Below are 23,871 nucleotides of genomic sequence, written 5' to 3'. Positions count from 1 at the left end.
CTCCACGTTCTAAAGCAAGCCACACAGAACCCTCCCAACTCCGTTGCTGTTTGCAGCTGCTCGGTGCCTGCCGCTCCCCCGCCCCGCCCGGGCCCCCGTCCCGGCCGCTCCGTGGCCGATACCCCACACCCTCCGCCGCGGCCGGGCGCCGCCCCCCGCCCGAGCGCTCTGCCTGCCGGGGCGGGCCCCTCGCGCTCGCCGTACAACGCGGGCGGCGCAGGAGGCCGCGGGTAGCCATGGCGACGCCGCCGCGCTGGGGCGCCGCCGCGCTGCTCCTGGCGATGGCGGCGGCGCTGCCGCCCGCCCGCGGCTTCTCCCTCCCGCTGCAGCGGCCCGCCGACTGCGGCGACGCCCGCTACTTCGATATCTCCCGCCTGGCCTGCGGGCCCTGCGGAGCCCACCAGCGACAGAGCGCCGGCGGTGAGCGACCCGGCCCTGCCGCGCGGGGGGAGGCGGCGCTGCCCGGGCCCGGGGCCGTGCTGGGGGCGGGGGGCGGCGGAGCGGCGGAGCTCAGGCAGCTCCGCGCTGAAATCCGCCCGCCGGTCGCGGGAGATGCAAAACCTGGGCTCGGGTTTTGGCGGTAAAACGGCAGTCCTTAGGGGAAAGTCTGAAAAGGCAGCGAAAAGGAGCAGGATCCCGCAAAGACATAAGTGGCCACAGCACAACTTCAATACCCGTGTTTGATAAACATCCCGGAGAAACGTCTGTAGGACTTTTTTTAATGATCCTTCTTTCTTCAGGCATTTGTATGGTTATAGGTACTCACTTTTTCATCAGTAAAAATTCCATATGCCCCTGAATTTATGTTCTTGAACACTTCCGTAACTTGAAACTACTGGTCAGATCTTGAATGCCTGAGATGTTAAGGCAGTGCGCACACTAATCCAAATCCCATGTGGGAATTTGGAGCATACACCACACACTTTGACAGTCCTAAATGAAAAATGCAGATGGTAGTTCGCTTTCTTTAGGAGTTAAGATGGTGTGATAGTGACCATCTTTTATAAATAGACAGTCCTAGAGAAATTGGAGTTGAGTGTTTAGCGTAGAGAAACAAATTCAAGACTGAGACCCAACAGCATCTCTTCAGGACTGGTACCTCAGTCAGGTGCCATGATCTGGATGGCTCTGTTCACAACTGCTGTGTAAAATCTGGTTCCACCACCATCATGGCATAAAAGAGTAACACCACAGTTTACTTGAAGAAAAAATGCACTTTAATAGTTTTCAGACCTCCTGAGAATGTGGGTGTCTAAATCCATAACTCCCTTTTAGGCTTGAATTTTCTAACTCAAGGGCTTCAAGGAAATATAAATTCCAGGGGTAGGTCAAGGATTTATTTTTTTCTGCACCATCTGACTGGAGCAGTGTAGGTAGCTGTCATTCAGTCAGCTGTTTGCATCTCATCTGAATTCCACTTGGGATTGCACAAGTCTACCCATGCACTCCATGGCTGGCTCATCACTGTGGATTCTGCTTTGAAGCAACATGCCTCAAAATTTAGGTACTGACACAGTGAATGTCACAACTCAAGTCTCTTCATTGATCTAATCGTATCAGGCTTTTTCTTCTTTACAGTTAAGTATGAATGGTTGATCATTTTGACAAATCATATTCCTGTAAAACTGGTCTCATGAGGATGTACTTTAAGGTTATAAAACTTTTCACATAATTTTACATGGTTTTTTACATGCACAGTTCAATAAGCTTTAATAATAAATACAGTTCATTAGTACATAGAATTAGTTTTGGTTTGTAGTATGTCTTTAAAAATACAGAGAGAGGTCCATCCATGATAGTGAGTCTGAAAAAGTTTCTGAAGAAAGTTATTGAGCACTAGCAGGTGTGCACTATGATGTGCCATGAAAGTAGTGGTTACTTCAATTTCATACTAAATGTTAAGTACATTCTGTTATTGGCTGAAAACCATTCAATATAAAACTTGATCCCCATGCACAATTTTAAAAGCTTTGGGTTTAAAATAGCTTTACAAGCAACAGTTGTATTTTGAAGAACCTTTGCATATAAACGTATTTTGGTTTTAGGACTGACTGCCTCTTCAAAAGATAAAAACTGTGTACAAATATATAATGCTGGTGTTGTAGAGAGAATGGGCTAAGAATGGCACTGTGGCAAGATGTAGAGGGAGAGATTATATCTGTTATTAGACCAACTGAAACAGTTTAGTTTAAAAAAACCCATAAAAAACACAAGCTCTGGTTCCTGTTCCACCAGGGTGTATCAGTCAACCTAGTAACGTCTTTGTGCAAACTGTCACCTGAACATTTTTTTAAAAGCAAGATGATTTTCATGCACTTCTCACTCTGGTGTTTTATTTGTCCATCTAATAATCTATATTGATCTCTTGAGAACAATAGCAGCTGTTCTCAGTATTCTGTAAAAAAAAAAAAAAAAAAAATTCCATTTGGTTTTTTTTCCAGGTAGTTCATGTGTATGTCAGCCAGGATACAGAATGGTTTCTAGTAATGGTGGATCCTCCATGATTTGTGAAAAATGCCCAGAAAATATGGTAAGTATTGAACTTACCGTATGTTGCCATAAAAATAATGCTTTTTAAATTTGAAATTTCCTCCTGACTGCAAGTTATGTTTCATTAATTTAAAATCATTTTGCATAATAGTCTTTGCTTGGGAATTTTTAAGACCATGCTTATAGGAAGTAATTTTTTTCTCTTTAGAAATGTTTTTTACTATTTTGTAGGCATCTTTTAATAATAAATTTGACCCCACAGACAAAGTATTTTAAATGTTTCCTTTCCTTCTGCTGCTTTTCTTTTCTGCTTCATGTTATGTTATCCTTGCTCAGAGATGACTGTTTTATAGAATGCCAAAGATGTTTTTCAGCTCATAGGTAACTTACTTGATTATTATATAAAATTGTAATATTTAGGTCGTATCCTCGTAGTCCCTGATACTTTGTCTTTTTACTTCAATGTGAGCTGTTGCTATTATGTTACTTTAATTATATATATCTTTGTAGTTTGGTCAGTTCTCTCTACCTTTCTTGACAAATTAAGCTATAATTTTGGGTCATATTGACAGCATTGAGGCAGAGACACCAGGCTCAACCAGCTTTTTCTCACTAGAATAGAGAAGTAATTTTTCTCCAGCAAAACCAACTTTTTAGGTGAAAGCCTTCCTGAGTACTTCTTTCTCTCCAGTAACTGTAGAAGAACTCTCAAGAGATCATCTTAGTTTCACAAGTTAAGTATTCAGTGGCTAATGGGTAAGGTAGTTTATTTCCCTCTTGTTTCCATCTTCTTGCTGCATTAGACAAAGACATTGACAAATATCCATTGGTGTTTTGATCATGCTGCTGTTTCTTTCTCTTTCTCAAATGGTGGCATTTGTCTTTGATCCTATGGCAAGGCTTATGCAAAGATAAAACAATAGTGCAGAAGGGAATAACATCAGTATCACGTGAGGTTCTTCATTTTCCTCACTGGTTTTGATATGTAGTACAGCTACTTCATAGCGTAAAATAAGTGTGGATGTGAACTGTTGGGGTACGTGCAAAATTTCATGCAGTTACATTAGCTGCTTCCCTTAAAACTCCTCCACTTCCATTACTTCTGTATATTTATATGCAAATGTAAGTATGCATTGTTACATTTACTGGTTACTTCTTTCCAGTGTAGAACTTCTATATCTTTTTTTAAACCTTCCACTTTTAATCAACTCTTATCTTCTCTAAAGGATGCTAAGTAATGGGTTCAGAAAAACTTAAGAACACTTCTTTTTAGTCTACGTCTGCATAGGAATTACTTTTTCTAGATTGTTTAACCTTTTTTTATCTTGAAAAGCTTCATGAATGTTATTGATGTATCTGAACACATTTTCTAGTCAGTAACATCCAGATCAGGCATTCTTCACAGATATTGGGCGATGTCTATTTTTTTGAAAATTATAATAGTTTTACATTTTATTTTAGAGCGGCGTTACTCAAGATGGGTGGAATTGTATTATTTGCCCTAAAGGCCTAACTTCAGAAGGAAAATGTAAATGCCTTAATAATGAAATATTAGGTAAGAATTATGTGGAAGTTATGAGATATTAGTGCTTGTTTTAGATATTTGACTTCAGTAAGACATGCTCTACTGTTAAATAAGAAAGGAAATTTAACATGTTTAATTTCTAATTTAAAAAAATTCAACATTCCTCTTGATCTTAAACATCATTCCTGAGAGACAACAGATTACTCTGTGCCATTGTTCACTGCGATAAAAACAATTACACAAACATTCAAAAAATGAATACTGGTATATCACTTCCTTTAAGCTGGTTGACACTGGGTGGAGACATTAAAATGGGAATAAAACAATGTCAATATAGACTAGGAAAATATTAAAATATTTTGAAGTATATAATGCATAGGTACTTCGCAGTATAGGAATTACACGTATGTGAGTAGGTGGAACAGAATAGCTTGAGCAAGCAAAGCTTGACTACTGTGCATTAATATCAGTGGATTATGTGGATATAGGCACAGATATGCCTGTAGCTGTGATTTCCTGTGACATGCTTCCCTATATCTGTGCCTCTTTCTCTAATAGGTGCAGATGAATTTCAGTAAACACAGAAAATCAATTTTAATGTTAACTTTAGTGTCTGTGTTAACTATAGTTTTGCTTATCTTGTATAGTAAAAAATTAAGAGCAAAGTATAATTTTCGTCAAGGTTGTAAAACAGAAAAACTCTTGGGGGCTCTAGTTTTCCTTATTTTCAAAGACACAGGATAGAGAAGACTTTCTGTGTACCTATAATTCTTTGCGTAAGTATTACTAATGTCCATCTTGGTTTTCCAGATCATTAATTTAAAATTTTCCTAGGAATCTGTAAAAGAGTGAATACCAATCATCTCCCTTAAACTTTATGAGAGTTACAAAATACATTACAAGCCTTTATGCCAAAATATTGACAGCAAAGCTGATTCTATAAATTAACATGCAGGAAGAACATTAATATTGTAATTCTTTTGATTCTCTTTGTATCTTTTTTTAAAATATAATTAGACTTGAAATCTCTTGTGAAATTATTTAATTGCTGGAAGATGCAGTTTTGAAACTTTGAATTTGTGACATTTGCATGAATCATTTCAGATGAAAATAAAATTATTTTTTTTTTCCGTAATTTGTAAACTTGATGTTTTGAGTTTTAGCTTTGCAGTGAAGCCTTGGTTTGAAATTTGGTTCAAAATAAATAGCAAAGGAACAGCAAAACTGGACATTAAATATTGCATTTCTCATGAAAACTAAACTGCGTGTACATAGCTATAAACAATGCACATATATGTACATGAATGTGCATTTATAGTGGATGTTATTTATAAGTTGTACTCGATTTTTTTTTTTTTAATAAAATTTTTGCATTTATTTGAGATCTGCTTAGGCGTTATTTTTTCACACTTTGCTGAGCTTCTGTGACATTCTGTGCATCATGCAATTTTACCACAGTTGCTTTTCTTTTCCACTTAGTGGAAAGAACTATCGATGGCATCTTGCTTAATGAAGCATTGTGCATACATTGTAATGAAAGTGAGCAATCGTTCTCTGCTTCAGATGCGTCAGGAAATAGGTGAGTGTTTCGCCTTTTGTGATGATAAATTTGAACGTGTCATTTGGGTATTTTGGCTTGACAGTTTTAAAAGCAGTGAATTGGAAATCCTCAACCCCATGTTTTGTGTTCACTGAAGTCCTTATATGACCAGCGGCTTAGTTTTTTTCTTAGTTTTACTTTAGTGTGACTGAAAAGCCGGTTTTGGATTGGAAGCAGAAACAGAATTGTTATTTTGATAATTAACTGTTTCATTTATTTTCTACTTCACTGACAATAGAAACAAATCGGTAATGTCCTTTGATTTCAGTTCGAGCTAGTGTAGATGCTGATAGTGTTCTTGAGCATAGTATGAAATTGGCTTTCGCTAAATACTAAATCTCATATTTAACTACATTTTAAGTGAATTCTTCACGTTTGTGATCCATAGGTGTGTAAGGTGTGAACAAACATTCATCAATGTAAGCAAGTCTTGTGACTGCAGCAGCCCAAACATTTTAGTAAGTACAAGAGTACTTACAAGCAAGTACAAGAATGCTTATTCTGTTGAAGCTCAGGAAAAGATATGTTGATAAGTATATAAATGTCTTTTTTTTTTTTTGACCCAGACTGGGGGATTGTGTTTCAGTGCCAGTGAAAGTTTACCTCCAAAGGGAGTTGCAACTGTTCGTTTTGGGCAGCTGGTAAGTGTTTATTCTAAAACTTTCTCATGCTATCTCATTATTTAGTTTACTTAAGTCTTTTAAATTCCATTCCTGAAAAACAAAGGTGGTGGTTTGTTGTCTGATCACAGTGATTGCAAGGTGATATGTATCAAGATAGACTGTAGACATGGAGACCAGACAAACATTGTTGTAATGGAATATGTTTAAGAAAATTCATGCCCTCTTGTAAGCTGAAGAAAGGAAGTAATTTACATGGATTAAGTATCAAAATAAGTAGCATGTGGTCTGTTGTATTACTTATATGTATTTAAAACACACTAACACACTCTTGTATCACAAAGACATTCTGAGAAGTCTATGAGGGCCTCTGGGCTTTTTCTTTCCTTTTTTTTTTATATGTGTTTGATATTTATATAAAATATTTGAAAGAAGATATAAGGATTGAAAGGACATTTTTAATTGTCAGATGGTTATTGCTGATAGAAGAAAATGGACACCTATGCAATTTGAGATTGTGTATGAAATTGTTGAACTCCTTGAATTGGCTGATGAATGCAAATATGTTCTATTGAGAAGAATGAAGGTATTTTAAGTGTTTTAGCTAATGAACTTTTATAAGTTGTGATGATACCAAAAAGCCAGTTGAAGAAAAACTCTCTGAGACTCAGAATCAGAGCTTTCGAAAGCAGGCATTCTTTATTGCAGTGCTGGGTGCACGGAGGATCGCTCCTCCACAAGCGTGCACACCAAGCCCCCTTAGATTTACCACTTAAATGCAGGTACCTTATACCTATTCATAGGATTGCACAACACAAACATACATATTTACTATTAAGGTGTGGTTAGTCAAAAAAACTTTATCAGCAGTTTTAAAACAATTATGTCAGTCTTGCACCTGCACATTGCCTCCTGGTGGGGGTCTTCGGGGGTCTTCAAGAAGAAGGCCAGCAGTCTTCCTAGTCACCTCTTCCCCAATTTTGACATCACCAACCCCTAAAAGCCAGATCCCTCTGACTAAATCCTTCATTGCCCACCTTATCTGAAGTGTGATGTCCGTTATCTTCTGTTGCCAGGGCCTGGGCCTACTCCTTTGGGTCATAAAATTTACATTATATTCTGTCACCATGGTTCCACATCTTCTGTCCTTGGGACCTCTATCTATGTTTATGCGAGTTTCTTTCTTTGTTCCCACAGCTCAGAAACTCCTTAGCTTAAACAGACAACTCAGGCCTACTACTACTAACCATCTTACTAGTTATGTGCTAAATTTCTTAACATTTCATATATCAGTGAAATCTTCTTGAAGTTAGGACCATTTTCCAAGTAGTTCTGAATTCAAGAAATGCTATGTGGCTAATAAATGTATTTTGTTCTTAACTGAGTTAATGTTAAAGGCCACTGCTTGAAACAAAGCAAAACGCAGTCTTCAGTTTTCCTGACAGCAAATATCGGCCTTGCTTTCTGAAAATGTCATATTCTAAATAATATTTTATTGAAAACATGCCTCTTCAGTTGCTTACAGTATGTATGAAAGCTGTGTTTAGTTCAAGTATGAGTAGTTATAAAAAGCAGTTGTGAAATAATTAATTTAGCAAATGTAGTCGAGTTAAATTTACAACCCAGTCAACACCTTACCCTTGAAATCATTAGTATTTCCTTTTTACAGTAAACAAAACTACCTTGTCACAGAATCCATATACCAGACTTAAATATTTCTGCTCGTTCTGTATATTTTGTCAAATTTAGTGAAGTGAAAGATATTATTGCCTTATGGTTGTGTTTTGAACTGAGCTGGTTTGATTGAGACATTTACAAAGGACAGAAAGCTCTTAGGAAAAAAAAAATAGCATCTTTTAGCTGACAGTTTTCCAGGCTCTTACGTTATGGATAAATTGTTCTGAACAAAGACAGTGAAGTAGTTCCTTATTTACAGGGTATAACACTGACATCAGTATGGTTTCTGAAAAACCTGCAGTCATCAGCCTCTGCCTGTTGGGTGAGTTTCATTTAATGTCTGCAGTTTGCTTTTCTATACAGAAGTGATACTCTGTGTAAAAGCATGGAACTTGTCATTTTTGGAAGTTAGCTTGCTTATTTTTAAAGAATCTTATTTTGAGATGACAGTAAATAAGAAAGAAATATATGTATAGAAAGTTTAGAAAGAATATTGAGCACTAGTCAATGTTAATGCAAGTGTCCAGGGTTGGAATCTTCACAAGGTAAAAGGGGTTAAAGAAAAAATCCTGCAATAGTAAGTAGGTATGTGAACTGTTCTTGAGTATATCCAGTAAGGGATTGCTCAGAAAATTAACTTCTTACATATTCGATATTGATCATCAACTGGTCCTTACCTCTTATTTGGCTTTCAGTTACTCAATTTGATTTGTGATGGAGAAGGATAATCGTAGAACCATCCTTTTTAGCTTTGCTTTCCTTTATGTATGCAAGTGTTATTTACCTATATGTTACTCCAGGTGGCAGTAGTCATGGGTGGAAGAGTGGCTGCAGCAACAGAATCATGCACACTTGTGAAGGGGGTATGCCCCTGCCTCCTTTTTACCACACATCCTCATTTTCTGTCCATGTTACTCTCCTCAAAATCAGATTTTAACTTCTCAGGCCCTACATTTTCTCCTAATCTATCACAACCCAAAGAGTTACCTGGCCTACAGGTGTATAAAGATCACAACAGTGGATTTGCAGAATTCCTTAATCCACAAGCACATGGAGTCTTTGTTTCCTACATTTCTGTATTACAGAATACTACAAATTACTATTAGTAAAGTAAGTATACTTACGATTAATCAGCAACTATATATGTATTCCAATGGAAGCAGCAATCAATAGTAGCAGCAAGCATATATTTCAATATTACATGTTACTACAAAATTATCACTAGTAAAGCAGCAAATACACTTATCATCAATTACCTATATCCACACCTATGTATATATATTATTCAAAATAGTGCCAGTGCAGTGCTCATCAAACCACTCCCAGGAATGGAGCCTTGAAACTGATGACAGATGAAGTCTCACTTCGAAGATGACCCACATCACGAGTCTGGAGTCAGCCAGCTGTCCCCAGCAGTGCTCCTAGGCCATAACTTGCCTAGGAATGCTCATAGAAAAGGTTGTGCAGGGGAAGTTCTGTCTGTGTGTGTGTGTTTGTGAGAGAGACAGACAGACAGACTGACAGGGACAGATTCACTCTTCATTTTGGGTATAAGTAAGTAATTTCTATATCACAGAGACATAAGGCAGCATCGGACAGCACCACCTGGAGCAGCCAATAGATGATGATATTTTATATTCTCTCAAACCAGTTTTTATTTTTCCAGACTGTTTTTCTACTCTTTCAGCTAGAACAGCCAATAGCAGTTGCCAATTGCTACTTTTTTAGAATTTTTTTTCCTCTTTTCCAGACTATTTTTCACTTTTCCAGATGATAAGCAGCTGTTACAGTTCTGTGGTTTTGTGTTTATTGGTGACATCTCAAAATGTCTCTGGTGTTGAGGTACCCAGCTGCACTTCTCAAGGATGTTTCTGATTCCCAGGCCTGATTCCCAGGCTGGCAGACATTCTCTCTGTCAGTATTTCAGCAGACTTCTGCTCAGTATTTTCCCCAATCACTTTTGTGGCTGCTCCCATTACCATCTCATACACACAACTCTGAGATGTATTGTCCTATTTATCCCATTCTTTTTTACAAAGTGAGACTGTCCTCATCACTTACCTAAATTTATCCTGTTTGTCTGCCTCAGCCTGCTCAGCTCTTCAGAGGTGCTGCCTGAGTGTAACGTGCAGCTGCCAATCTGACCCACACAAAGGCAATAGGTGGTGGCAAGTTAATACTAGTGCAGTGATGGCTGCGCACAGAAGCCAGGCACCGCTTTTGCCTATCATGGCAATGGTTTGCTTACAAAAATTGAACAATGGTATAAACACAACATAGCTTAGGAACAGCAGAATAGAAAAAGTACTAAAACTGAAAAGAAGATATTTGCAATACATGCAACTGTAGTTGTCAGTCTTAGGTCTTTGATGGAGTCATCTCTGTCATACCGCCTAAGTGGTGTTAAACATTTTGATTCTTACTTCGTTTTCTAAATGCAGATTTTGACATTTCTGTCACATCATACCATCTAGCTGATGCAACTAAAATAAACTGTAAAACTACGAGGATTGATTTCATGCTGCCATCTGCAGACCTATAAAAATATGGAACCTGAATAGCTGGGAGAAAATATTAGGTGTTGACAAAATAAAATTACTTTCAAGTAAAAATGACAGTTTAGGAGTGGCTTATTAAAGGTAACATTAATTTTATGACTGCCTCACCAAAAGGAGGGGTAAATAAATACTTTTCTGTGTTCTTGTGTTTCTCCACTGCAGTTGTACTCTAATCTAACAGCATGCCAAGCTCTTGGAAATATGTGTGTGATGAATATGAACTCATTGAGTTCTTCGGTTACTGATGCCTGTGGTTTATTTCAGTATATTTATGTCAATACAGCAAGGCTAGGCATCGTTCATTCAATAGCCTTCTGGTAAGTTGCCATTTCCATAACTTTCGGTCTTTGATAATGTTTTATTGAAATTGTTATTCTAAATGTTCTTTGGTTCAAAACATTGTTCCTTTAGACAAAACGTTATAATTTTTCAGGCGGCATAATCTTCCATGGCTATATTACGGTGATCAACCAGGATTAGCATCTCAAGTGCTCGAGGCAAATCATTTCCCTACAATCTTCAGTTTTAAAGGAACAGATAAGGTAGGTGTTGGGTAGTAGACGTGGAGAAGCAGACATTAGGATGAGGACATCATCACATAAAGAGGATTAGATTTATTACAGATGTGGCTCTACTAAAGATAATTTTTACGCAGTTAGTGTAACAAAACTCGGTGTGAGATCTTACAGAAGAGGAAGGCAGTATTTACGTAAAAAATCTCAATGTAAGATGATTTTACTGACTTACATTCACTCACTCACGCATTTGTTTTCCTCACACTCTCATACCTACATTCTCATAAAGCCAAGATGTGCTTGCCTGGGTGGTCTGACCAGGATCAATTGTGTGTGACACAAGGAATAAGGGATGCCAGCTATTAAGTCCTTCTTGTGTCCCCAAGGTTCTTCTGGGTTGGCAGCAATGAACTAGTAATTAGACAAATCTTTTATACCCCTCAGGAGTTACTAGGTTTTTTGGCACTCTCCTTTGTTTAATGTCTGTAAATCTGAGGCAAAATTGGTCTTCTTCTTTTTCCTTTGTTTGAAATATATGCATCCTTTTGTCAGTTTTCCTGGTGAGCTCATTGGAAAAAGAGGGGTATATGTGATGTGCTGTAACTTTGCTGCTATTCTCCTGGTACAGGCAGGGTCTTTTGCTGACAAGTTGTCTGTGCTGTGGATTTATCACAACCCATTTCTCTAGCTTTACTGCTAGGAACAATGTTCTTCATTATTGCTATGTGATGTTTAACCCTTTCTTTTTGTTGTTTCTGATGCTTACACTTGCATTTCTATCCCTACTTCATTTATATCAACCTTAATATTTCTGTTACAAATCTCTACAAGCTGAGTTGTATCATAGATGGATTTGGTGTATTACTGCAGCCTTTTCCTTTTCCTACAGTGAATTAGGGAAAAAAAAAAAAAGAAGAAGAGATGAGGAAAAACAATCATTTCAGTGTTAACAAAACCATCCTGGAAGGGATGGACTGCTTAAGTAGTTTGTTGACTGGCAAGCACAATTTTAAGAAGGAATCAAACAGTAGATCGAATAGTAAAGTGTGTTATTTTACAGATTCATTGTAAATTGTAAAATTGTAATAGCTTATTCAAGTTACACTAATCACAGAAAGTAAGTAGTGCTAGTGATAACCTGTTTGTCAGTTATGCTGCTAAATTTATCGTGTTTTCTTACTGACTCTAAAATAATGTTTTTTTCAGCCATATTCTAAAATTTCATGTTTTAAATTAAACAACGTTGCAATGCAGCAGTTGTTTTAACAACTAAAATACTCACTATTTTTCCTAACACTGAAGGTCCTTGAAGCCCTCAAGATCCCAGCCTGGTATACATTAGAAATCTACATAGATTTCTGATTAGTTTAGGGCATGTCTACCTGTGTAGAAGTATTTGGAACTTTTTCCACATCACCAGTGAAGCTGTAGAAGAATGGTAATGTATGCTTTTTTAAAAAAGTAAACTACCAAACCCAAGATTAAAAACATAAAATCAAAGGGGGAAAGATGAAGGATTGTGATGAAAGTTTTAGGGAAGCATCAAATGATGAGACAGCAGTCCCTAAAATGTGTATGTTCATGGCAGTTTCATTGTTTCTTTATCTTTTTTCATCATCAGGATGTAAAGCTGCAATTTATTGCAGCCTCATTTGATGCAGCAGGAAACTTCCTTAAATGGCAAAGCTTGGAAGGAGGCATCTTACAGGTATCTTTGATTTTAGTTATCTTTTGTTGATACTATAACATTTTGATTGCCTTTAGCCAAATCAAAACAAAAGTCAGGAGTTTGGTTACTATACTAGTGACAGTTCACAAGATAACTATAGAACTAGATTAGGGGAAAAATAGCTCTTCATTCTTGCTCGAGATGATCTCTACAAAATCAAAAGTATAAATTCAGCAACATTGCCTTCATCCATTGGACCAATATAAATTTGGAATTTTTGAAATTTCTGAGAAACAGCACCAGTCATTTGGAACCAACCATCTCTTTCTTCCATTCAGCATGCAGTTACCCATGTACGTAATTTATTATTAGCCCTCTTTTTCTTGTCAAGAAAAGCATATTCTTTAGCTCTCAGCCCACATACAATTATAGATGATTCTATATAGGAGTATGTCCCTATTAGATGCTGTCACCTGTTTTCACACCTAAGCAAATCAGTGGTTATGTCGTTGCTAAGAGAGGTAGGAAAACTGAGCTACCACCCCATTTTCCTTTTTTCTCTTGGAATTTTTTGTTTGCTTATTTCTTTTGGGTTTAAATCTAAAAATGTACACTTTGGCCAGGATCTGCCTGGCTTTTTCATAACAGAAAGTTTTAAAAACTCGCTTGGAGTCTTTAAATAGAAATGGGCAACAGTGGCCAGAAGATTCACAGACCCTTGGACATTCTACCCTCAGATTTCAGTGGCACACACACCTTCTACTTCGGCAGTACCATGCTCTATAGATAGGGTGTGAAAAACGCAAGTAAGCAGCAAGTAGAAAGTGCAATAGTAATTAGCCTAACAATTAACAGAAATTGGCAGCTGTGAAGCACATTACAGAGTAAAATTTGTTTAGCAGTCCAGTGGTGATCTAGGCACTCAGCAGTTCCCTAGGCAGGCAACAATAGAAAAACTAGCAAGAACAATTGGGAATTGTCTGTCCCCGTTTCCAGGCTATTCATGGAGCACGTCACTTCAAATGCTCCAGTATCTACAGAAGAACAGCTGACATTCAGGATTTAGATAGTGACTGCTATTTCTTTTGTTATTGCCCCAGGATGAACTGTCTTACATCTGCCTCTCAAACTGTGAAAGAAAACTAGTGTCTGAGAAAACAGGTTGCTAAGCCAATTACTGTGCATAGAAAATGATATATTTTGACATAGATTTTAAAGTTTACTGGGAGACGTTAATTTCCTAAATGCAGGGCTTTTAGTAGTGATCAAAATCAATGGGAAAGGAATAGCTTTTCCACTCACAGCGTCTTTTAATGTAATAGAGTGTGCATGTTGCTAAGACATCACAGTGCTAAAGCAATCTTAATGCATAATTGTAACAATTCCCAGAATTTCAGTTGCACACTAATAGAATTGTGGTTTATGTAAATTTAGACTTGATTTTCATTTTGCGAAAATGGCTACACCCTCCACTAAGTGCCATGCTCATTTAGTTAGAATTTGGTCCATTTTTCTGGGTTCTGATTAGAATTTGTTCTTTGCAGAAAATGTAACAGTTACACTGAAAAAAAAAAAAATCTGTTACTTGCCTTTGTAACTTTGATCCTGTGAGAATGCTAGCTCAAGAGAAAGGGAGGCAAAATATGAATGTGGAGTTCTTTACTCCTGGGATTCTTGGATTTAGCAGAAGCTGCTAATAAAGCTTGAGGCAGAACAGTGCATTGAACATTCAGTCCCCAGAAAGATTATCTTGCCTGGTTGGATGCTGCTGTCCACAGATTTCAACTTCAGTGATGGAAATGAAAAATACTAGGCCAGTATGAATAAGCTAAAACATCATTTTAAGAACACCAGTATTAGTAAAATAAATAATCATGTTTACTCTTCAAACTCAATCCCTCTCTTCTTAAAAAATAGAACAAAATATCTTTTGTGAGAACCTTGAACACATAAACTGCTTGGGGTACCTGTAAATATGTAATGTGAGAAAATTATGCCTTTTGAAATAACCTAATTATAATTATGTTTTGTTCAGCTTTGTCCCGATACCCAAACTAAATTGAATGCAGCTTACACATTTGGAACAACTTATCAACAAAGTGTAAGTAAGAGATAAGATGCTATTCTTTTTTAATTAATTTTTAATTAAGTTACTTTATAGGTCATCAGTAGTTCAGTGCGTATTGAAGGACCTCTGGAGTTTAGCTATAAGTTGCAATGTGGACTTCTTTCTTGTGAAACTGTTGCTTATTTCAATTTCTTTATTACTGAGTGATATAAATGTATTTTTAAAGAATATTTATACATCAAAAACTTGTTTATTACAAAGGATAATCAAAATAAATTGAACTGCCTTTTGTATTAGTGAGGTTGCTGACTTCTCAGTGGAAGCACACAATGCCTGAGTTCTGACAGTCATATACTTTCTGCCATAACTTGTAATTTTCCTGTCTTCATGTCTGGCCAGGTTTCATATGGAAAGAAGGCATATGCAATCATGCCATGTCCGTTAACTCTTTAAAGTATGCACTGATTTCAGTGAATTCAGTAAAGAGATTGAAGGCAAGTTTTAACCAAACAAATGACTCATCAGAGGAGAGATTCTTTAGCTGTCTTAACTATGGAAAAAACTATTGGAGTTTTTGCACCTTGCTAAACACCAGGAAAGGGAAAGGAGCTAGAACACTTGAGCTTGTGTATACTTGGGTGCTAAATTCAATCAGCCACAGATATGGTTCTGCCAGCAATAAACATCATTAATTTTTGTCACTTACGTGTTAAATGGAGAGGTGGTGGTCTCTTTGGCAGACAGGTGGAGAAATAACATCTTTATTTTTATAAAACTCTGTATGTGTGCACAGCATTATTAGATATCGAATAACATTATTAACTCATCTACATTCAAAACGATTCCCCACATTATGTGTTGCAGTATAAAAATATATAAACCTGGGCAGTGTGAAAGTCTTGTAGCGTAATAGCTGTCAAAGCTTTAGTCCTTGAAAATGAAAGTAAATACCAAATAATGTTAACAAATCTTTGTTAAATATTTTCACTTTTCCATATTGTTTAATGTTGTTGAATCCATATTTCAGTATTTCAGAATCATTGAACTAGTCAAGTATGGTTATTCTTTTTTTAATATATTGAGTCTGTTGAACCTGTTGTCACCAAAATGGGACAAAAGAACTTATCGACACCAATGTGATGCAGAGAAGCAGACACTCCTTTATTAATGACTGGGTGCATAGGGGAGTCGTCTCACCAACAATGCACACCTAACTAGTGTAGCATGCTGATTATATAGGATACAGTAATACATATTAATCAAATTCTCATACATATACATGGTAATTCCCATAACTCATTCTCTTATTCCCACCTCTTTCCGGTCATGCAATGAGATGGGGGGCTGCTTTTGCAACCATCACGGACTACTGACTCAAAAGATAAGACCCTCCAATGTCCTTGACTCAAGGACTTTTGCTCACATTGCAATTTTAACATGCTTTGAGACCCTTTCACAATGCAACTTTTAAAACACCTGGTCTACAGGGCAATAAATCATCCTTACAAAACAGTCTAACAATGGGGTACTTCGTCTAGCAGCATAACTGGTTGTAAGGTTACTTTAAACTAAATACAACATCTCTATGACTACTTAAAACATTACACCACTATCTTTTATAAAAATGGGTATTTCTGTGAGATTCCATTTAATTGATTAGTCCTAATCATTCCTTATCAAAATCACCAAAAATCACCAACTCGAATTAGTAACAAATCAGTAACAATCAGTAACACTGTTGTTAAATATTAATATTACTGGATTTAAATACAAACACTAATAAATACTAACTTCCTGAGTATTTTTTAATGTAACTATTTTCATGGATTGTATGCATCACTTTTTTTTTTACTACAGCTTTGGAAAAAACATGGTTGACATGTTACATGAGTGTTTAAAGACTGCATGGTTGTTCACATATGCAAAAAGCTGCCTTCTTTCACATTTAATTTCTTTACACAATCACAGAATGGCAGGGACTTCTGGAGGTCATCTTGTCCAACCTCCTGCTCAAGCAGGGCCACCTACGGCAGGTTGCCCAGGACATCATTCAGACAGCTTCTGAATGTTTCCAATGGGCAAGACTCTACAACCTCTCTGGGCAACCTCAGCCAGTGTTTAGTCACCTTCACAGTGAAAATGTGCTTCCTGATGCTCAGGGGGAGCTTCCTGTTTCAGTGTGTGCCCATTGCCTCCTGTCACTGGGCACCACTGAAAAGAGCCTGGCTGTTTTGTATGCCCTCCTCCAGATATTTGTACACATTGATAAGATCCTCAGCCTTCTCATCTCCAGGCTAACAATCCCAGCTCCCGCAGCCTTTCCTTATAGGAGAGATGGTCCAGTCCCTTCATCATTTTAGTGGCCTGTACTGGACTACATCAAGTAGTTCCATTTCTCTCTCATGCTGGTGAGTTCAGAACCAAACACAGTACTCCATGACTTCTGCATTGATGTTTCTTGACTTTAGTGTTTATGCTGTGTCAAATTTTATGTCTGTGAAATTTGCTAGGATATTTTCCTAATCTGTTGAAAAATGTGAGCAGAGCTTCATTCTCCACATTAGTCATTCTGGTCAATTGCACTAATTTCTAAGAGGTTTGTATAAAGTCGTTAGCACTTTGTAATTGCTTGCAAATAGCTGGAATGCTTTGTCTTTTGTGAAGAAGTCAAACTGATTCCACGATAATTTTGTAAAGGAAGAATCCACAACTTGATAAAAGCATTAAATGGCTAAAGTGATCTTTTTAACTTTTTTTTCTTGTAGTGCAAAGTTTCGGTTTCCAAAATTTTATTGGATTTTGCTAATCCAATCTTTTATGACCTATTCCTTGAATATAATGGTGACAATGGACAACAATATCTTTGGGCCGTGCCAGTTTTAAACTTGAATCTTCAATATAGTGAAATGTTTGTTAATCAAGGTAAGACTGTCAGTAACATTTCTGTGAGTTTAAATAATCCGTGTAACTTTAGATAGAAGTAATTTGTATTAATTACTGCTATTGAGTTGGTTTAGAGATACCACAACACACCATAACTTGTTTCTGGTTTAAGAATTTACTATTTTATGGTTGTTATAGTCAGACAAAGCCAATTTTTATAAAAATATATATTTTTATTTGGGTTCAATCGATTTAGGGTGGGAAGCAATAGGCAAAGCAGCGCTGGGTGCATGGAGAGCCGCAACTCTCCACACGCACCCCGAGTTCCAAAAAGCAGTGGTTTTTATACTCTTGTGCCATCGTCTTTAACCAATCTCCTCCTGTCAGATAGTTGTCCTGCTCTTTTCCATTGGGTCATTTGGGTTGCTGGGGTGCATGTCCTCCTCCTGTTGGGTCTTTTGAAAGTCTCGAAGCCTTGGTCTCTTGGCGTGCTTTTCTCCTATTGGGTCTTTTAAAAGCCTCGTGATCTCTTCCTTTTGGCGGGTTTTTCTTCAAACAGCAGTTACGTATCAGCTCTAGGTGGGGTTTCTGAGTCATGGTTACATTGTTCCAATCTGAATGGCACACTTTACATTTAATTGTTTAACATTTACAGATCATTCAAGTGTATCCTATCTGCCTTGTCCATGTAATAAACTATTGTAACTAATTTGCTAGGTTGGGCAAGTTTGATAGTGTTAAGTGCAAGCTTTGGTTGCATACACCAGCCCAATAAATAATATGAACAAATAAAGTAATCTAATTTCATTATGTATTTGTTTAAATTGAAAATAATCTACATCCTGAATACAGTTATATATATTAAACGGTTATAGGTATTGTTTCTAGTAGATTTAATTCTTTTTAAATATTAAGTGACTGTCGGTTTTTTCAAAGGCAGTAATATGAACAACTGGCTTTTGACTCGTCGTTTTTTTTTGGTGGATGCGCTAAGTGGAAAGGAGAATGACTTGAGAAAACTACCAAGAGTAATTCGGATTGCTAGCAAAATAACAATAAGGTGATTAATTGCATGTAATATATAATACATAGCAAATAAAGCCAATTTTCTGCAGTCTGCATTTTATTATTTTAAAAGAAAGTTGGTTTATTATGTTGATTCTAGTATGTCCTGTACTGCTTTTGCCATTGCACACTTGAAAATAGCAAAGGTTTCTATAGGTTGTTCTGATGAGTGAGTGAGAAAACACAACATGGATTTATGGGGGCTAAAACTACTGTGATTACTTTCCAGGTAGGATGGATCAGATTATGTATGCATAATGTACCTTAGCAGACATTCAGTCACCTCTTAGAAACAGGTGTCATCTGGAAAGATCTAAAAGCTCCTCTGTTGATTCTTTTTCAATGTGTATGTTGCTGACTGTACAGGGATGCTATTTCATACTCAGTATTATTTTTTGCAGTGTTTTTAAAGACTGTTGCCTGTTCTGTTATACAATCCAGAATAGGCTTGTAGTCATTTGACTGAAATTGTGAGACTGCCTGTTAGGGTTATTACTGATGGTTAATCTCAGCTGGAATATGTTTTGAAAGAACCTCTTTTTTTTCTCCTTCTTTATATAATGTCTTCCTCTGAGAAGACTGTCTAAAAATTGGGATCTCCCTTTTCCTTTAGCTCTTCTTCACAATTTCTGAGTTTAAAAGTTTACTGAGTAGCACTGTGTACTGATCCATACAAGTAATCGTCCTGAAGATTAATTTAACGAACTAACTCAGTTTGCTGAGAATTACATACCACATTATTTTTGAAAAATAAGGATTATCTTATCTATTTTAGGAGAATCCCCTCCCACCCCTGGCTTCGAAAAAAGGATAAGGCCAAAACCTAAAAATGCACATTAAAAAGGTCTTTCTGTAAAGTTTCGGGAAAAGTTAACTTTTGGAATTGTCTTCACTTGCAGCTCTCATAATGTGAGCAGTAGGTAAAGACTGATTCAGCTATTTTCTTACAAATAAACCATCCTTCCCAGCTTCTTTTTTTATATATTTGTGTACACACTTTTTTGTACACTCCAGTTGCTTTTAAAATGTGAATTGCCATGTCATTGAGTTTGAAATTCTCATTTTATTGATCAGGTTGTTCTGTTCATTTAGTTTTTTGTTATTAGTACAAGTTTCAATTCATACTTTCCAAGCAACTCATTCATTTTCTGTGTTAAAAATAATACTCTGTTTCTTGCAGTATTCGTCTGGTATCCCATACTCAGAGAGGAACTATCTACCCTCCTCTAATTACTATTGCTTATACAGATGTGCTTGTCCAAAACCCTGAAACCCAGAGTGTGATGGTGAGATCTTTGTGCTATCTTAATTGAACTGATTTGTTAATCATAGTTTTAGTTCTGTGGGAATTCCAGTTGAGTGAACATTTTTTGAGGGGGGGGGTATAAAAATCTAATAAGCACTTTCTGGTTCTGCTCAGTTTTGAAGTTGCAAGTTTTCACTAAAATGTAAAGCTTTTAAAACAAAGCAGTTCAAACTATTTTTGATTTATTTAAAGTTTTTCTTAACTTGAAGTACTTAGAATTTTACAGTTGGTTGTATAATGCTAGATTATGCTACAGTTCAAATAAAACACACACAGAAAATAACAGGAAGAGTACTCTTCATGCAATGCTCTGAAACCAGCATTTTTTGCAAGAAATTGAATATCTTTATTTAAAGCAATGCATTAAGAGAAGGTTGTTATGACACAGACGTTTCAAGTCACCTGTACTTTAAATTAAAATATTGGTAATATATCTAAAACATCCTTTAGTGTTTTTTCTGCTGTGTATTATTCTACAGCACATCTCTAAGAATTAAAGTAAAATAATCCAAAAATCTAGCCAGAATGGTTGGAGATCAGATGGGGGGATCTTTCGCTACTGAAAGCCACTGACTTCTGCTGTAGCAGATGCAGGAGGGGCATTTTCTACTTGCCCTTTTGCCTCTCATGATGGACAGCAGCTCAGATGTCCCATTCCTGTCCCTTGTTTTTTAGATCACACTGCTTTAAAAACTGAAAATGTTGAGCTTAATATAGTAAAATTATAATTCTGCTATTTAAAAAAATTATAATATTAATATTTTTTGCTTATCAACCTTCAGCAGTTCAGGCTTCCAGTACAGATAGATATCTAGCTAGAAATTTCAGCTGCTAGAATCATTCCTTGCATTCCATATTAGCTGCATGAAAGGAAAGAAGAGACAGGGAATTAGAAAGATCAAAAAAATACTCAGACATTCTTCTCTGCCTAAATTATGTCTTCATTTAACCACAGAAACAACACTGTTTTTAGAAAATAATTCATTCAAATGGCCATGGCAGAAACAATTGTTCTCAGTTCCTCTATTTTCTCTTATACTATTTCACCCTTACATCTACATCTGATGTACTTAGGTGTTGTCAATTTTGGATGTCTTGTTGCATTTAACAATTTTTATGCAAGTAAAAAGATACATTGAATTTCATTCCAAGTTCTATAAACAATGAGTTTCTAGTAACTGAGCATATTTAGACTTAAATCCAAGTGGGGTGATAGAATGAGTGCTGACAGGAACAAATGTTTTGGGAAGAAAAGGTGAAGAGGGAGAAGGGATTGGTTTTGGAGGGGGTTGTCCTTTTTTTTTAAACTGAATTAAAAATACTATTCATTATCATACCTGTGTTAACTTTAGCCTTACAGTGACAAAGACTCAGGCCAGAATGTTATAAAACCAACACCAACGTTTTTTCTTCCTTGTACAAATCTTTCAGACCAAAGTCAAAATAGCTCTTAGTTTAGATAAATATTTAAGTTGGAGGGAGGACTTTTGATGCTGCATGACAATTTTTATTTCATTCAAGATGGAAAAAAAACATTTGATATCTGAGCTATGTAAGAGCTTATGATTTTGCATATTGGTGTCATTACATTAAAGTTACTTTTAATCCACACTGATAAAAGGGAAAGTATCAAACCTTTGGTGTCTCCTTTCAGAATGAAAAAAAATATTCACATTTGAAAGGATTATAATTAGGTACAGCTAGTAACTTTGCAGATAGCAGGCATCTATCTCCAGCATTACTGTTGGTAAAATCTGCACTAAGCGTTACAGAGCACATGCTAGTACTAAGCCTGGCACTGTAGCACACCACATCAGATGTATACAGTAAAATAAGATATATGTTGTACTTGTATAGTAGCCCTAGATGGGGGTTCCCACCAACCAGATGTGTGAAAACTACCACTGTTTATAATGGTTGTAGTATTTCAGAATGTCTATGCATATTTACTTTTTGTATCTTAATGTTCAGGTTTCCTTCTCAGTCAGTTATGAAATGAATCAGTCAGAGGCTCAGATTCAGACTGACGTAAGTCGTATTTCACTTTAATTTGTCAATATAAGGATTTACTTCTATTTTTGGTTTTTAAAAATATCTGCCAATATTTTTTCTTTCTCTTCAGATTACGCTGGGTGTGTTGGGTGGGCTAGCAGTGTTATGGTCCCTTCTTAAGACTGCAGGCTGGAAGAGGCGTACGGGAAGCTCTATAATTGACCTGCAGGTATAAACAGCTGGCAACCTAAAAAGAGACACGTCTTCTTGTCTTTGAGGAGACTTTTGCTGTTATTCTCTGTGATATAACTATTCTGTTTCTTAAGGCAACTGAAATAATTTCTAGCCTACCTGCATAGAACTGTGATCTGGAGTTAGGCTCACTTGAGGAAGTAGGGTTTTTGTATTCTTTTTGATTCTGATGTTGTCAATTAGGAACTACTTTTGCTAAAAATAAAGGTATTTACAGAGCTGTTCTGATCAGTTTAGTGGACTGAGTTTTCAGATTAATTCTTCTCTGAACAAAGACTAGCATGTAGGAGTTTCAGATACTGAATATACCATCAATATATGACTGCACTAGAGAACTTTTGTTCGAGGCTGCTTTTCCGTACTAGAGTTTCCTGTAGTGTGAGCTGCATGTTTTATATGAATGTACATATGCATTACTTAATTAGTTTTACAGATCTCTACAGTGTTTTTTAATAATTGCAGACAGTTTTGAAGTTCTTACTGTTTTATGCGGGAGACCTTGCCAACGTTTTCTTTATCATCACAGTGGGCACAGGCATTTATTGGCTTGTGTTCTTCAAGGTAAGTGTTTTTCCAGATTTGGGAGTTATGAAAGCCTATTATATACTACATATATTTTTACACAAAAATTCATTTTCTTTCTTTCTTTCTTTTTTCTTTCTTTTTTTTTTTTTTTTTTGCCTTTCTGGTCAGACTGTTGAGGCAAGTTCTATATCATATTCTGGTTTGTCTGCTTAAATTTTTGCGTTCACCTGTTTCTTTTCCTTAGGATTCATTGTGTTTGCAGTCTGCTTAATACTCACTTAAAATATTTTATAAATTCAGAATGATTGCACAGTAAATATTGATCTTTTTCTGAAAAATGTTATTCACTCAAGCACAGTATGTTGTTACGTATGCCATCCGTACTATTTCAGTGTAACTTCTCAATTATAGGCTCAGCAGTTTGTCTCCGTCCTTTTACCACTTCCATCTCAAGAAGAAGATTTTGTTACATACATAGCATGTGCATTTAGTTTAAAGGTAAATTTTTTTTCCTCTGGCATTAAAGACATTTCAACATATGCTTCTGTATATTTTCAGTAGGCTTGGTTTTAAATATCTTGTACAGTTCGTTTTATTATTATATAGACATAAACAATTATTTTATTCTAAGAATTAAATCATTTTTCCATATAAATTTATTTTGTGGAGTCTTTATAGTGAAACACATGTCTAAGGAGGATGATCTATGGAAAATTATTCTTCCAAGGGTAAAGATGTAAAGAAACCCACATAAAATAACACCATATCAAGAAAGCAAGTGCTCTTTTGAAGCAGAATATAAATGCTGTTAGTTCTTGATTAAAAAAAAAGATACTAAAATAATTGTGTTCAGACATGCTTGTAGAATTCAGAGAGTGGTATTCTGTCTTCATGGGACATGCAAGTATTTTATTAATGATGGGTATTGAATTTGAATTCATAATACAGGTTAATATGTTATATGAAAACAGTAATTTTTAAAAAAAAATTCTTACTTTGCTGTATTTCGTTAATAATTTTGGACATCATCACATGACTTACCATTATTCCAAACTTTTAAATTAAAAAAAAAAGAGGTATCAAAAGTTGGTAACCAAGTTGCGGTCTCAAGTATACTCAATTATAT

The 23,871-nt window shown here is 36.4% G+C and overlaps 1 protein-coding gene across 1 annotated transcript in view; it reads left to right on the top strand.

The window, feature by feature from the left end:
- Window positions 1-234: 234 nt before the first annotated feature.
- TMEM67 (transmembrane protein 67) overlaps window positions 235-23,871 on the top strand; it is a 37,207-nt gene continuing 13,570 nt past the window's right edge. The window contains exons 1-18 of the mRNA XM_074898727.1: window positions 235-420; window positions 2,442-2,530; window positions 3,952-4,045; window positions 5,495-5,594; window positions 6,004-6,073; window positions 6,182-6,256; window positions 8,172-8,234; window positions 10,633-10,787; window positions 10,904-11,012; window positions 12,607-12,693; window positions 14,690-14,755; window positions 17,488-17,644; window positions 18,542-18,665; window positions 19,851-19,956; window positions 21,948-22,004; window positions 22,099-22,197; window positions 22,683-22,781; window positions 23,157-23,243. Coding sequence (XP_074754828.1) covers window positions 237-420; window positions 2,442-2,530; window positions 3,952-4,045; window positions 5,495-5,594; window positions 6,004-6,073; window positions 6,182-6,256; window positions 8,172-8,234; window positions 10,633-10,787; window positions 10,904-11,012; window positions 12,607-12,693; window positions 14,690-14,755; window positions 17,488-17,644; window positions 18,542-18,665; window positions 19,851-19,956; window positions 21,948-22,004; window positions 22,099-22,197; window positions 22,683-22,781; window positions 23,157-23,243 — 1,821 coding nt within the window. The 5' untranslated portion in view covers window positions 235-236. The remainder of the gene's footprint in view (window positions 421-2,441; window positions 2,531-3,951; window positions 4,046-5,494; window positions 5,595-6,003; window positions 6,074-6,181; window positions 6,257-8,171; window positions 8,235-10,632; window positions 10,788-10,903; window positions 11,013-12,606; window positions 12,694-14,689; window positions 14,756-17,487; window positions 17,645-18,541; window positions 18,666-19,850; window positions 19,957-21,947; window positions 22,005-22,098; window positions 22,198-22,682; window positions 22,782-23,156; window positions 23,244-23,871) is intronic.

The sequence above is a fragment of the Athene noctua genome, chromosome 2 (assembly GCF_965140245.1).
Source record: "Athene noctua chromosome 2, bAthNoc1.hap1.1, whole genome shotgun sequence".
Classification (NCBI taxonomy): domain Eukaryota; kingdom Metazoa; phylum Chordata; class Aves; order Strigiformes; family Strigidae; genus Athene; species Athene noctua.
Note: the sequence above shows the minus strand (reverse complement) of the source record. Positions and strands in the feature narration are given on the sequence as shown.